The sequence below is a fragment of the Pungitius pungitius genome, chromosome 17, assembly GCF_949316345.1.
Source record: "Pungitius pungitius chromosome 17, fPunPun2.1, whole genome shotgun sequence".
NCBI lineage: Eukaryota > Metazoa > Chordata > Actinopteri > Perciformes > Gasterosteidae > Pungitius > Pungitius pungitius.
Window position 1 is genome coordinate 11,163,771 of NC_084916.1, and position 14,725 is coordinate 11,178,495.

The 14,725-nt window shown below is 42.8% G+C and overlaps 3 protein-coding genes across 4 annotated transcripts; 2 read left to right on the forward strand and 1 right to left on the reverse strand.

Annotated features, from left to right (window-relative positions):
* The first annotated feature begins 780 nt into the window (after positions 1 to 780).
* On the forward strand, positions 781 to 7,150 carry fabp3 (fatty acid binding protein 3, muscle and heart). The gene is made up of 4 exons (XM_037474246.2): positions 781 to 967; positions 2,270 to 2,442; positions 2,860 to 2,964; positions 3,052 to 7,150. The coding sequence occupies exons 1-4, from the start codon at positions 883 to 885 to the stop codon at positions 3,103 to 3,105; spliced, it is 417 nt and encodes a 138-aa protein (XP_037330143.1). The 5' UTR covers positions 781 to 882; the 3' UTR covers positions 3,106 to 7,150.
* On the reverse strand, positions 6,195 to 8,718 carry zcchc17 (zinc finger, CCHC domain containing 17). Its single transcript, XM_037474244.2, has 6 exons — positions 8,580 to 8,718; positions 7,361 to 7,461; positions 7,192 to 7,283; positions 7,007 to 7,107; positions 6,730 to 6,884; positions 6,195 to 6,450 (listed from the first exon to the last, which is right to left on the reverse strand). The coding sequence occupies exons 1-6, from the start codon at positions 8,716 to 8,718 to the stop codon at positions 6,289 to 6,291; spliced, it is 750 nt and encodes a 249-aa protein (XP_037330141.1). The 3' UTR covers positions 6,195 to 6,288.
* Positions 6,703 to 13,861, forward strand: snrnp40 (small nuclear ribonucleoprotein 40 (U5)). 2 transcript variants are annotated; one of them, XM_062558710.1, is made up of 11 exons: positions 6,703 to 6,830; positions 9,652 to 9,766; positions 10,524 to 10,653; positions 10,745 to 10,838; positions 11,345 to 11,510; positions 11,691 to 11,813; positions 12,251 to 12,371; positions 12,458 to 12,540; positions 12,716 to 12,777; positions 13,325 to 13,428; positions 13,600 to 13,861. In XM_062558710.1, exons 2-11 carry the CDS (start codon positions 9,656 to 9,658, stop codon positions 13,647 to 13,649), a joined length of 1,044 nt encoding a protein of 347 aa, XP_062414694.1. In that variant the 5' UTR covers positions 6,703 to 6,830; positions 9,652 to 9,655; the 3' UTR covers positions 13,650 to 13,861. The 2 variants fall into 2 exon arrangements, with proteins under 2 accessions (XP_062414694.1, XP_037330140.2); XM_037474243.2 differs by lacking the exon at positions 6,703 to 6,830 and having other exon boundaries at positions 8,730 to 9,766.
* Positions 13,862 to 14,725: the final 864 nt, after the last annotated feature.

Below are 14,725 nucleotides of genomic sequence, written 5' to 3' on the forward strand. Positions count from 1 at the left end.
GTGTGTGTGTGTGTGTGTGTGCGTGTGTGCGCGTGTGCGTTCGTGCGTGGGAGAGAGAGTGCAAAATAGCCACTGTAGTAATGAACCAACCTTCCAACACCCTTATCTTGACTCTCTTGACCCTGGCCCACTCTGCCATCACGTGACAGTGTGCATGTGTGTTTACCCAACCCTCCCAACAAACACACACACACACACACACACACGTTACTTGTCACTCTGCTCTCTGGTGGGCCAGACGGAGGTCAGTAAAAGGCAAACAAGAACAAAAGCAGGTGGTAGACCCGAGGAACAGTAGAAAAGTGGTGAAGCACGTAGACGGGGCAGTAAAGGACTTTCAGGATAGTCTTTTTCAACCTTAACCGAGATCAAACATCCCCCTCCTGACCTCAGGCTCAATGTGTCTTCACTCACAGTTGGGGCTTGTTCATCAACCCCTCCTGCCCCCCCCTCACTGACAATAAATGAATACAGCATTGCGCAACACATATCACACATAATGCTATCATTTAGAACTTAAGGAACTACTCCTTTCCAGTTCTGCTACAGAACGCCATTATATGACGACACAGTCCGCTACATATTTCCCCAAATGCATTATTGTCACTTAGCGCGAACAAGTATATCCCACAATGCCTCTCTCTTTGTCTCCATCCACCACCCCCCCCCCCCCCCGCCTCCGCGACTCCCTCACCACCGCTCGCTCCTCCACCCCCCCGCTTTCACAGCGTGATGACATCACGAACAGCCGGTATAAATCCAGCCAGTAGGATCGCAGCTCAGCTCGCGGTGCTGACTGTCGCTCTCCTCCCCTCTCCTCTCATTCTCCGCCTGACTCCCTTTCGCCTCTCGCGCGCTCCTCTCACAACCTCACTCCTCAACATGGCAGCAGAAAAGGTCACAGCTTTCGTGGGCAAATGGGAGCTCAAGGAGAGCGTGAAATTTGATGATTACATGAAGAAACTGGGTAAGCTTTTTTTTTTTTTTTTTTGTGGGTGCATGTGTGTGTGTGTGTGCGCGCGCGTGCTCTAGCGTGTGCGCATGCGCCACAAAGAGGCGAGGATGAAGTGGTGCATGTGAGCACATGTGGACATGTGGTGGGGGAGATGATTGATGCGTTGAGGGTGTGTTTGTGTTTAACCTGTTTGAACAAAAGTTAATGCTTTGCTGTGGGAAAAGTAAAGAAGAAGGGACAATGGAGGGTAAAAAAAGGGAGAAAGCAAGATGGAGATCTAAACGATGGAGGGAATAAAAAAAAAACCGGAGGGGGAGGAGAGGGGGAGCGAGGGTGCACCGCATGGCCTCGGTGCTGGAAATGAGGGAGGGGTTACTTTTTTCTAGTGGAGAAAATCCTCCAGGTTGAGAAACTCTGAATGGCAACAAGCTGGCATTCACACACTCGAGCATAATGTGGGTGACCTTCGCAGAAGGCCGTCCATTGTCCAGAGGCCATGGGAGGGGTTGAATTTAAAGAAGGTCCCCCAAGCAGAGGAGCTAACAGGAAGAGAATGTAGATGGGCTTCAAAGTATCTCACACGCACACATAGCTCAGTGTGTGTGTGTGTGTGTGAGTGTGTTTGTGTGATGGGGGCAGGTGCTCAGACTTTTACAACCATGAAGAATGACCCCTAGAGTGTGAGAGAGTCTGCTCCATGGAGACCCTTCAACTTCTAACCGCGGCCCCCTTGATCGATAAGGCACAGACGCACAAAGGGGCGTTTTGTTGTAAAGCAGCTGATTCAACTCTTATATAAGAACCGCATCCTCAGCCCAGCCCCCCCCCAAAAAACTGATTTTCTCCTCTAGCAGACATGGGTGTGTCCCTGTTTCTCAATGCAATGAACTCTCTCACACACGTACACACACACACACACACACGTCCAGACAGGCGGTCAGGTCAGCGAGACCATGTAGTGTTTGAGCAACATGCCGAACGTTTGGACAGCACACATAGAGATTAGAAGCAAAGGACATGTGCAGGGCTACTTATTTTATTTTATTATATATAATATATTTAAATATATATATATTTAAAATACATCCCCTAAATATTCTCACTCTTCTTGCATTAAGTACAAAGACATTTGCTTATAAAATAAAATATTAATTTGAGAAAATATACATTTATGGAGGATATTTTACTTTGATATATATATTTATATATAAAAATGAAGAAAAAAAATATATATTATGCATCATGGCAATAATAATAATAATTATACTACATCCATCCCGAAAACATTACACTTCCTGTGTTTCTTTTCTCCAGGTGTGGGCTTTGCGACGCGTCAGATGGGAAACCTGACCAAGCCCACCACCATCATCTCAGTGGAGGGCGACGTGGTGACGGTGAAGACCCAAAGCTCCCTCAAGAACACAGAGCTCTCCTTCAAGCTGGATGAGGAGTTCGACGAGACCACCGCCGACGAAAGGAAAGTCAAGGTGAGACGCGAAGAAAACTTGCTTTTCATCAAGGCGCCGTCTTTGATGACGAATCTTCAATTACTTTAAGAAGACATTTTGCTGTTATGGGAGTAAATGTACCAATGTAAATGTTCAGTTGTCATGTAAGCTATTAGTTCCTTATTACATGCCCATAACTAATAGAAAATATCCCTTGCAACTAAAAAGTCCATTTGAATACGTTTGGTGCAGATGTGTAAGCATCAAAATCAAACATGGCATGAATGTAATATTTATTTTATGTACATGTTATAGTGACATTCCCATTTTAACAATGCTGAAGCAGCTCTAACCCTTCGAGGGTCACCATATCACACCTGAGCTCAAACTCGTGTGCACATACAAATAGACACAAACGCGAAACCATTCCTTCACGGTCCCTCTGTTTGTCCGCAGTCCTTCGTGAAAGTGAGCGACGATGGGAAGTTGGTGCACGTGCAGAAGTGGGACGGCAAAGAGACCAGCCTGGTCCGGTCCGTGGACGGCAATGCCCTCACACTGGTCAGTGCGCTCCCCAGGCCGCGTACACTGTGCAATATGTGCGTCGTTCCTATTGTGGTTTAACGGTCCCTTTTCTCTCCACCACAGACACTTACGATGGACGATGTCGTCTCCACACGTCACTACGTGAAAGCAGAGTGAACCCCCCCCCTTTCCCCCCTCCCTGCGCCCCAAAACCTCCTTTAACACCACTTGAACTGAGCCCAGCTAACCTGGCTGCCCTCTATGTCCTTCATACTGTACGCTCAGTATTAACTTTACGGCTGACTGGGTGCTCCCCGTTTTTTTGTTTTTTTTCCGTTGTGCTGTTCGCGCTTCTGCAAGAGACACTAAATAAATTCCAATGATTTGTTGTTGTTTATTTTTTTTCTCTTAAGAGCCCGGTCCAGCTTTGTTTTGTTTTTTTGAATGTGTTGTGCACGGTGTCCATGATAAAACCTGGAAAAGTGTTTTGATTTGAAAGTTTGCCCGACTGAGGCCTGAAAAAATGAAATAAAAATAAAAATGTTGATCCAATTGGTAAGACAATGCAAAATGCTTGGGTATCTGTTTTTTCTTGAGTTTTACTAACTGGCTGGGATTAGCAAAGGAAATGTCCCATTATGATAAATGATTAAATAATAGAGTCAATAAAGTATTGTAACTTAGGCAGAGATCAGTAGATAATAATGTCAAGTGTTAGTCAGGGAGCCCAAGGTTGCACGTCCAAGTTATGAGTCTCAGTCTCAGTGGGGAGGAACTGAAAGTATTCCCGTCCAAGACATCTGCCTCAAGAGAAAAAAAGGGGCAGAAGAGTTCAGTATTCACAGTACAGCTACAAGAATGTCCAAAGAATTTGACCAGAGTTTCCATCCCAACTAGTTTTGGAGGGACTCAGTTAATTATAGCCCCCTCAACAGATGTGTGTGTGTGTGTGTGTGTGTGTGTGTGTGTGTGTGTGTGTGTGTGTGTGTGTGTGTGTGTGTGTGTGTGTGTGCGCGCGCGCACACACCTTGAAGTGTGTATCTTGTCCACGTCCTTGCCCTGGCTTGGTGAGGGGGAAAGTTTTATTAAGATGGTAGGTATGCAGGTAATGTTATATTTTGTACTTGTACATTTAGTGTTAGTGTGTGCTTTCTAAATTCGGATCATTCCCTTCCCTAGTGGATTGATGTCATCAGGTGTTAGCGACTGACTGCCAACTAGAGCCAGGGTGAAAGGGCTGAAATATGCACGATGTGACAAACTCTGTCTCAAACTCCGTGGTCCAATATTCCACTCCAAGAGAGGAATATTCCGTGCAGATTGCAAAAACAAGATTTGAGTACAGCCTTCTTAATTTTAATTATATCCCCATAGTTGTGTTTAGGAAGACAGTAAACACAGAAAAAGAAAGCTGATGACGTATTAAAAAAAAAACACTGGAATCTTTGTATCTTTGAGAGGTAACGTGAGATGTCAGCAGGTAGGCATCAGTATGATCCTGCGTCAATCTACTGCGTGTAGTGACGCGCTGTGTCCACCAGATGGAGACACACACCGGCGTGTTGCATGCTACGCTTATTTACAGACATTTGGAACTTTGGATCGCAAAAACAAAGGTAAGACATTATTTGTGGTTATCGCTTCTCAGGTTGCTGGTTCGTGGAGTGACTAAAATGCTGTTGGGATCCGCTGAGTCATGAATATGTGGTTTGTGTAGCTAGCATTAGCATGAGGTAGCAACATGGCATAGCATTAAGATACATGCACCGACAGCATGTTTCCCCCATGTGCATTTTAGTGAAAATGAGTTGAGCTTTTAGGAGAGAATGTGTGTCTCGCTGTTTAACCAGGGGCGGTTAATAAATGATAACATTCAGGTGATGGATAATATGAATACAATTTGGAAAGCTGTGATTTAATAAACTAGATTATGTTTATCATTTCCAAATCTATCCAAAATAATTTAAAAAGATTTTATAAAACCAACGACTTAAAACCCTTAATGGAAGTAGAAACGTGTCATAACTCAAGAACGTCATGTGGAAAAAAGACCCTTCCAGCCCTCCCAAAATCAACCATTGTGACAATAATTGTACAAATATGTAAAAACTGGGAATTCTCAACTTTTTGTGTCAACTGAGTGTTCCAGTTATATTGAAATTAAGTTTAATATTCAATGCAACACGCTATCAATTCTTGCTTGCGCGAGCTCGTTATTGTGCTGTGTAACTTTGCTGTTCTAACAATGGGAGATTTCAAGAAAACTAACGTGCTGTGCCGTGCAAGAGGCAGATTCCAACATTCCTTTGTGTTCTCTTACTTGACAAAGGGGGAAACGATTTTAAAAGAAATACAAACCGTTAATCTTTGACCTTAAGGGACATAACGTGTTGTGTAAATACTTCAGCTTAGTTCTTGGCACACATCACCGTTATCCAACTCCAGGGCTGGACCGAACCCAACCTGAGAATTTATATATAATATACTGTATATAATGTGTGTGGTTTTGTCCCCCACGGACTTGATTTAAAAAGGAAAAATTACGAGTTCAAGGTCAAGAACAAAAACAACAACACGTATCTTTCATGTTCACAAATAAAAATAAAAAAACACCTTTAATGGATTTAACAGCTGACGGGCGGGAAGGAAGGTTGTGTGTAATGCACACAGTCCCCAGGCGGCAAAGATACACAAACACACGTTGAGCTACACGCAAACGGACAATAAGCGGCAGCCGACCTCGGGATCTCATTGCAACTCGCACTTCCTATCGTGCTGCACTTACACGTCCTGTTTGTCTCTACTACTTCCTGTGAGTGTGTGTGTGTGAGTGTGTGTGTAGCTTTCTTAATGTGGATTATTGGAAGGATTTTCCAATCGAAGGATTGAGCTTTGTCATCGTCTTAATGAAACCTGATAGCTGTAAACAATATCTGGATTCCAGGAGGCGTTCCACTTGCCCCAATAAGGGTGACGTGTGTGTGTGTGTGTGTGTGTGTGTGAACTCTGAGCGGCAGCCAGACGTTACTTTAGGACAAGTGCGGCTTGTCACCTGATTTGTGCTAGCACCAACACTCTTTACTCTCGACATATTGTGATGTTTTAAACTTGACAGGTGGCCTGAATGTGCTTCCAATGACAGGAAGGAAACAAGTGGTGAAAACTTTCCTTCACTCAAATCAATGAAGGTTTTTTTTGTTTTTTTTGTTAAACAAGCTGTTGTTGGTAAAGATTACTAAAAGGAATCACAGCGGGAAGTCTGTCCCTTCGTCTGTTGCTACCCACTTCCTCTTATTTTGCGTCTGTCTGACAGCTGCAGGTTGTGTGACCAACGACGTGGGTTCGAGTTGAGTGTCTGTCTCAGCTGTGTTTGTGCGATTTGTGTTTCTTGTGTTTCTTTTTCTTTTTGTCCTCTTTGTCGTGAGTGTGCTCGTGGCGCCTCTTCTTGGTTTTGCATTCGCCGCTGCTGCTGCCGCCGCTCTCGGACTCCTTCCGCTCCCTCTTCCTCTTGGTTTTCTTCTCCTGGAACAGAACGTACAAGACAAACATTTGTTTTGTGAAACTCGGAAAGGGACAATGCAGAAATACGCTGTAGGAGGCAGAGATTTTAAACTAAACTGTTATGTATCTTTACGTCACAACAAAAATCCTACTGGACTCCTTTGACAGTTCTCACAAAGCCACGCTGACTCTTACAATGCAGTTGTTGTTGTTGTTTTTTTTACATCAGATGACTCATAAAACCAGACTGAAAAAAAGGAAGCAATAGCCACTCGTAAACATTAACTGTAACATAACAACCTTCTTTTTCTTCTTCTTTTTGCCTGACTCGAGCTGTGGTGCCACTGAGGAGGGCGGCTGCAGGAGCTGCTGGCGCCGCGGCTCTACGTCGTCCTCATCAGGTAACAGAGCGTACTGCAGGCCCGGAGCGGAGAAACAGTCCTTTGTAAAGTGACCTGAAAGGAGGCAAAAGGGATTTCAAGCCAATGTCCCAGGAGACATTTGCTGGAAACGGTTACTCTCTCTGTGCATTTTTGTCTTCCGAGGTGTAACCCTGGGTTGTGTTTTGTCGTCGTACCCTTGCAGCCGCACTTTGAGCACGTCGTGTTGAGGACAGCCTCCAGTGTGATCCTGTTGCCGGTGTGATCCCTGAATTGTCTACGTCGCCTCGCATCCTGCCTGCAATCACACACAGGAAATAAATCACACACACACACACACACACACACACACACACAACAAAATGAATCCATATGTACTTACTCTCCCATGACGTTGTTTGGGTCCAAGTCCTGTCCAGTCCCCTGATTGACAGCTTTCATTGAAAAGGACAACTTGACCTTGTCGTCTCGCATCTGAGGGACAGGAAAAAGAGCTGCAGTCACGCTGCTTACTTCACAGACACAGCTTGTGGGGTGTGTGTGTGTGTTACCTCTCTCCCAATGACTTTAATCCACACTTTTTCCCCCATATCAACAATCTCTGAGGCGTTCTCAACACGTGAGGCTGACATTTCACTCACATGCACCAGACCTGTATGTGTAGAGGAAAAACGTTTATACACCAATAAGAAATAACAACATAAGATGCTGAACAGAGATTGCTTTAAAAAAAAAAAAGGATTGAGATATGGACAATTAGAAATTGCTTAGACAAAAGAAAACACTTTTTCCAGGAATTCTCACAGTTCTTAAATGCTTTCATCTAAAACTCTGTCCTTCTAACATCAAAAGAATATAGATACGGATATTAGGATAGAATATAGATACTGAATATAAACAGATCCTGATTTTGACCATTGTAAACTTTGCTTAGCTCGCCCCCCAGTGGTGAAAATGAGTAGCTGTTGTTCAGTTTAACATACAGGTCAAGGACAATTGTGCGACAACAAATCAACATCCAAAAAGTATCTTGGGTGTTAATATGGATATTAACAGTACCACTGTTCCACTTCCTAATAACCATGGCCTACCTCAAACCATTACTGAAAAAACTTGAGTTGTGTGACTAGAAAGTCACAAAACTTAAAACAGGGTGACTGTATTGACATTTAAAAAATAAGTCAACTTATTCCAAATATAAACTTACTAACCATACGTTTGGTTATGTTGTGTCACGTTCACAGATTGCAGGTTGATGGCTGCTTTACAGAATTGACAACCATTAAACATCTTCTTGCAAACAGAGAAGGAATTCTGTTGTAATGTACAGATCCTACTGTAGCTGTATCATGTGGAGCAGATGACAGGCGGTTTCTCCTCAACCTTGCTGACACAGCACTGTGGTACCCTGATACAGACACCATGCACTATGTGGTTCCTGCATTATTGGCACTCTGTCTGCATTTGCTTTTGGCTCTGGCCAAAGTCCCATATCTGACGCAGTGGTTCTAACCGGCAGTGGATGCAGGTGTCGACTGAGCATCTTTCTGCCGCTGCATAGGTTTTACTATACTTGTCTGTGTTACTGTACATTGTGAATTTATTGTTCTTATCTCGTTATCCCTCTGCTATTTATCTTTCTGTTGTGCTGTTCTCTGCCTTCTTTTAATACACTTTATTTATATGACTGATCCATTTGACAGTTTGTAAGTATGCTTGTTTTATCTCTCTGGCTTCTGTAAATGCTTGCAAAAAAAACCCCGCACAAACCTTCCTTCTTGTATCCTGGCAGTCTGACAAAGGCTCCGTAGGTCTGCACAGAGACCACCTCGCCCTTGGCAATGCTGTGCATTGGTGGCAGACCATCCAGGCCAGTCGGCTCGTGTGCAATGCCATCACTGTCCGACATGTGTCAATCGGTGGATCTAGAGGATTGGCATATTTTATCGTTTTAGTATCATAAAGGCAATGCTGAAGATGAAACCAAAAAAAGTTACAGAAAACATGCATACATCTTTGAACAGCTTACATGTTTACAGGATACAATCTTATGCGAAAAGTGTTTTTATTTAATGCATCTCTCTGACTAGTCCATTCCGTCTGATTTCACTGCATAGCCTGTACTATTAAAACATTACATAGCTAGCTCTCGCAGCCATTTCGAAGGAGTCTCAACAACAGAAATAATAATTAGAATATTGAAAAGCTTAAAATGTTTTAGTTGGTCTTTGAACATTTTCATTAAGAAATACATTACACATCGAAATTATTTTCCTTTCCCGGTCGCTAATCATTTCTTTCAGGGATTTCAAGTGCATAATGCAAAATGTTTCCAACGGAACCTTAGATGAAAACGTTTGCAGGCACTTTGCATGCTGCTGTAACAGAGCTGGTTAATTTCAATAGTCACATTTTGGCTAACGTTAGCTGGCTAAGCTAAACTAGCTAACGGGAGACCCAGGCATTGTCTTGAGCTACCGTTAGCCAATCTGGTCAGACAAACCATCACAAAAGCCAACGGGGGAAATGACTCGTACGTCAAGTATACATGCGAAGCGATCAAATGTTAATATAAAAATACGCGTGTGTGTTACCTTTCGTATTAGCAGAGCTGTTTTAGTTTCACATCCGGAGCAGTTAAGTTGAACAACAAGCCACCAGCACCAATCAGCGCAGTCGGTGCAGACCTCAACCAATCACAAGCCGCATAGCCAGCGGAAGTATATTTATGCTCTTCCTCTTAACTCCGTTGTTCGACGTCCGTCCATGAAAGACGTCCATTCATTTTTTTTAAAGTTCTACTGTTAAATTCAACTCTGTTCCTGATTCTTGTCGACTGAAGCAGGATGATTGAACCCAAGAAGAGAGCGGCGGACATGGCTGTGGTTCCTACCGCCGTGAAGCGGCCCCGCACCGAGCTGGTGGCCGCGGCTCAGTCGCAACAACTCGTGGCGATGGTACGTAGAGCAACGTTGCTATCACTCTGTGACTTTATAAGCTCCCCTAGCCTGTTTCCAAAGGTGATCAAAACACATTAAACCCCACTAGTTACCATCATTTTACCCAATATGCCCATAAGTGCCCTGCTTATCTGTTAAAGCGGCCTTACGGTGCACATACGGGACTGCCGCTAGCTAACGTTATACACAAACAACGAAGGGGATGCTGTAATTTGGCTTTTTTTTAAACATTCAGCCAGATATGAATAGGGACGCTTAAGTTATCATTCATTGTTGTAGATGTCTCTCACATTATATATTAAGTCAGGGATTTCTCTCAAATGTGTTCAGCCCACTGTGGAATAACAACTGGAGGGAATAACTTGGATTGTGTGACTAAAGGTGTTGACAGAAGAACAAGTAGTTATTAAAATGTACATTACATTTTATTAGCTAACTTTACAACTAGCGTGAATTTATTCCGTCAAATAGATTATTCTTGAAATGCATCCATTTGAAATGATTAAACTTACTTTAGAATGTTTTTTTATTTAGCGTTGCTATGATTTGGAGGCGGTGGCGTCATCTTTTACATGACACATTTGCACAAAACTCCATGTGGATGTCTGCAATTCTTTAAAATATTGTTGCTGTTTGTCCCCGTTGACCTCTTATTATCATGCAGTCCACTGGGATGAACAGCAATCTGGGAAGTATAAATGGGTGTTTTTAGCCCGAAAGCCACTGTTTTTGAGCTTCCACCCGTGTACCGTAGGGCCCCCCACGGAGCTCCAGCCTGCAGGCTCCCATCATGCTGATGTCGGGCCACGAGGGGGAGGTCTACTGCTGCAAGTTTCACCCCAACGGAGCCACGCTGGCCTCCTCAGGATTTGACAGGCTCATATGTAAGATGTTAAAGAGATGATGATGGAGTTCACACAAATGTCGTCCGCATCTTCAACTTTGAATAACTTGTGCACCTTTTCTTTGCTGCAGTGATGTGGAATGTATACGGGGATTGTGACAACTATGCCACTATGAAGGGCCACAGTGGAGCAGTGATGGAGCTGCACTACAACACAGATGGCAGGTATGAAGACAATGTCATAGGGTTACCCTGATGCACACAACCTTATTCAGAAAATATGTTAACTGAATAAATGACATCACGTTGACACGCTGTCTTGAACACCTACAATGTGATTGAGTTGTTTTGATTCTCTCACCAATGAAAAACAGTTACGTCTGTATCTTCGGTCCAGTTAGAGTGAAAACCTTTTATATTTTGGTGCTATAGTTAGTATCAGCGAGTCCATGGTGGACTACTAGTGTGTTAAGGTGTATACCTTTGGTTAACTTATATATTTATTTGATATATTTATTAGCAACACATACAGATGTTCTATTCTGAATGTGTTTTCAGAATAAATGTGTACACTAATATTTGAGGTTAAACAAAAGGACTTTAATGAAATCTGTTATTTTCGCTTAAATTTGTCCAAACCAAGCTACCTTATATCATGAATTAATTGTTCACGTTGATAAAAGTGTGTATAAAGGGATTGACCCACTGTGTTTTCCTCCTGGGTATTTCAGCATGCTGTTTTCCGCGAGCACGGACAAGACTGTAGGCGTCTGGGACAGTGAAACCGGCGAGAGGATCAAGCGTCTGAAGGGCCACACCTCCTTTGTGAATACCTGCTACCCTGCTCGCCGAGGGCCCCAGCTCGTCTGCACTGGCAGCGATGACGGGACGGTCAAAGTGAGATTTTCAGCTTCAGATCGGTTTAGATACATGCGTGTAGATTAGAATTTCCGTCCTAGTCAATTGATGCAAAATATGTTTCGCCTTGTAATTGATTAGTGCCACTTCCAAATAATGCATCTCAAATAAACCAGTTGAGTTGCTCCTGTTGATGTGTGTTTTTGGTCATTTTTGCAGCTGTGGGATATTCGCAAGAAAGGCGCGATCCACACTTTCCAGAACACCTACCAGGTGCTCGCCGCCACATTCAATGACACCAGTGATCAGATCCTCTCTGGAGGCATCGACAACGACATCAAGGTACTGGGCTCCAGCACACACAGAGAACCTGGGAAATTACACTTTAAACACAACAATATCCTGGATAATAAGTTAATTTCACAGACTAAGTAACAGATTACAAGAATGGCTGTAGATATTAACCTCTGTGATAACAGCCGGAAGAAATTATTACTGAATGTTCACAAACCCTGTTTGATGGCAAGAATAACTTCATCTGTTACCTTCAACTCTCGCAGCAGGCTGCAGTGTGATTTTATAGGTACTGTTTTTATTGATATGCTGCCAGCAGATTTAAAAAAAAAAAAAGGTCTAAATTCTGCGTGTTTGTAGACTAAATGGGATGCGAGTGGAGCGCAACCATGAAAGCTGATGCTACACATTGTTGACATATAAGCATTAACTGTATGTTGTATGGACCTTGTCAACAGCTGTATTTTGGGCGGGGGGTTGTGTAGGTGTGGGACTTGAGGCAGAACAAGCTGATCTACAACATGCACGGCCATGGTGACTCAGTAACTGGACTCAGTCTGAGCTCTGAGGGGTCGTACCTTCTCTCAAACTCCATGGACAACACGGGTAGGATGTTTGTGTGTATTTACAGCATAACAAATGCCCGTTCTCTGCTCATTACACTGACGCTTCCCTTCACTTGTCTTGTGTAGTGCGTATTTGGGATGTCCGGCCATTCGCACCCAAGGAGAGGTGCGTGAAGATTTTCCAGGGCAACGTTCACAACTTTGAGAAGGTAACACAAATAAGTATCTTTCCCAGTGTGTAATGTACTCTTCTCTCCACTGTTAATACCATCAAGGATGAGGGATTATACATACTTTCAGAAAACACTGCAAGCGGCAGCTCGCTTGTTCAGCGGCTGTGTCGTGTCGCTAATTCGGTTTCTAACATCTGTTCCTGTCTTTCAGAACCTGCTGAGGTGCTCCTGGTCTACTGACGGCAGTAAGATAGCTGCCGGCTCCGCTGACAGGTGAGAGACAAGCCACACATCAGCCTCGGGGACGTGCTGCTTGCACACACATCCGCTAAAGGTTCACCTAGTTCAAGGAACATTCAGTTTGGTACGGGGATTATAAAATATGTTCAGCCTTTAAATTCTTTTGAGATCAAGTAAGTGACTAGTGTTTTGTTTCTTACTAACGTATAAACCTAGATTTGGAAATTGTGCACAGAAAGAATTTAGACCATTTCTGTTCTAAGACATGTAGTATATGCATTTCAAGAAGTTCTGCTTCAATTGCTTTTCACGATAAGATGTAAATATGCTTTAAACCCACCTAATTTGTTTCCAGACTTGTAATAGTTATAATATAATAACTACATTATTCTAAAGGTTCCTCTAGTAGATAAGCATCTAAAGTTGGAAGATGGCTGTAATGTTTTCTATGCTATTGACCTCTTCTCACTTATATTTGTTGTTGGTTGATATGAATATATAACGTAATCCTTTAGTCTCTTATGTCCCCACTGTCTCACATCAGGAGTCATTCCCGCCGTTTGCTTCTGTGTGTTCATAGATTTGTGTACATCTGGGACACCACATCACGTAGAATCCTCTACAAGCTGCCGGGCCACGCCGGCTCGGTTAATGAGGTGGCCTTTCACCCAGAGGAGCCTATAGGTGAGTCACACTGCTGCTTCCGTCTCCGGTTACACTCTGTAGCGCGTGCTGGAACGATGGAATTGAGACACTTGACAGCGTTATCTGGAGGAGAGGGAGAAATTATCTGGAGGGATTCTCATTTTCTACAATGTCTAACCGTTAACCTTTTCTCCTTGTCCCTCTACATAGTGCTGTCTGGCGGCAGTGACAAAAGGCTCTACATGGGAGAAATTCAGTAGTGTTAGTGTGTGAGTGTGTGTGACGGTGTGTGTGTGTGTGTCTCCTGCCTCAGAAGTGGATGGGTGGTGTTTGTCAGTGGGTGAGGAGTCTCTGTAATTTCATGAGCTTCAGCTTGTTTAGAACAACAAGTTTTATTATCAGTCACAAACAGCTATGCCAGGACTTTTTTGTTTTGTTTTGTTTCTTTATAATAAACTTGAATATTCTTTCATTTGTCATTGTCACTCTTTTGTGTGCTTTGTATCCAACTTACTGATGAAGTTACTGAACAAAAGGGAGTATGTCAATGTTCTTCTCACAGGTTAACATATTATTACTGACAAGAAGTGGGCCTTTGATATGAACTCTGAGGCAATGTGTAAGGAAGGACAACAAACTTTACTCTTGTTTTATGACCTGATCTTATTCAGTGCAGACACATTCTTTACACTTGATAGTTTCAGATGTTTTGTAAACCCTTTTCAGCTTGGTTGTCCCTCTTTTTAGCTGTATGTACAGTGTATTTCTGTTCATGTGCCTTGAGAGAAGCAAAACACCAGAGTCTTTGTTTACTTTGCCATAACCGCTGACTCTGATTCTTCATTGTGGTTCAATTGTGGTGAACAGGAATCAATTCAAAAGTCTCAGGACACAGCAACATTGCTGATGAGAAGCAGACTAACATCCAACATTTTTAGATGACAAATCGTAAAACTGCAACCATCAAACTCTCCTAATGTGGAACATCCCGGCTGGTTGGAGATATGGGACTTTGAAGAAAAATTAGCTGGAAATTCTTTGTGTCGTTAACCTGCCTTTTTAATATATTTTCTTATTCAATTGTATTTTGGGGAAATTATCTTAATTGTTCAATTAGCATTGTGTTAGAAGAAAAGTCTTATTCAAATTACGGAGTGATATCTGCCATACATTGATTTCTTAAAAAAAGATTGTTTCATAGTCTTTCTCCTACTTGCTGTTGTCTTTTTTTTTTTTCAAACTCCAATCTATTAGTATGATTTCTTTCTATATTTGCCTTTCAAACCGGAAGTGCTTTACCAAAGATGGATAAAAAAAAATGTGCAAGTTAAAATGG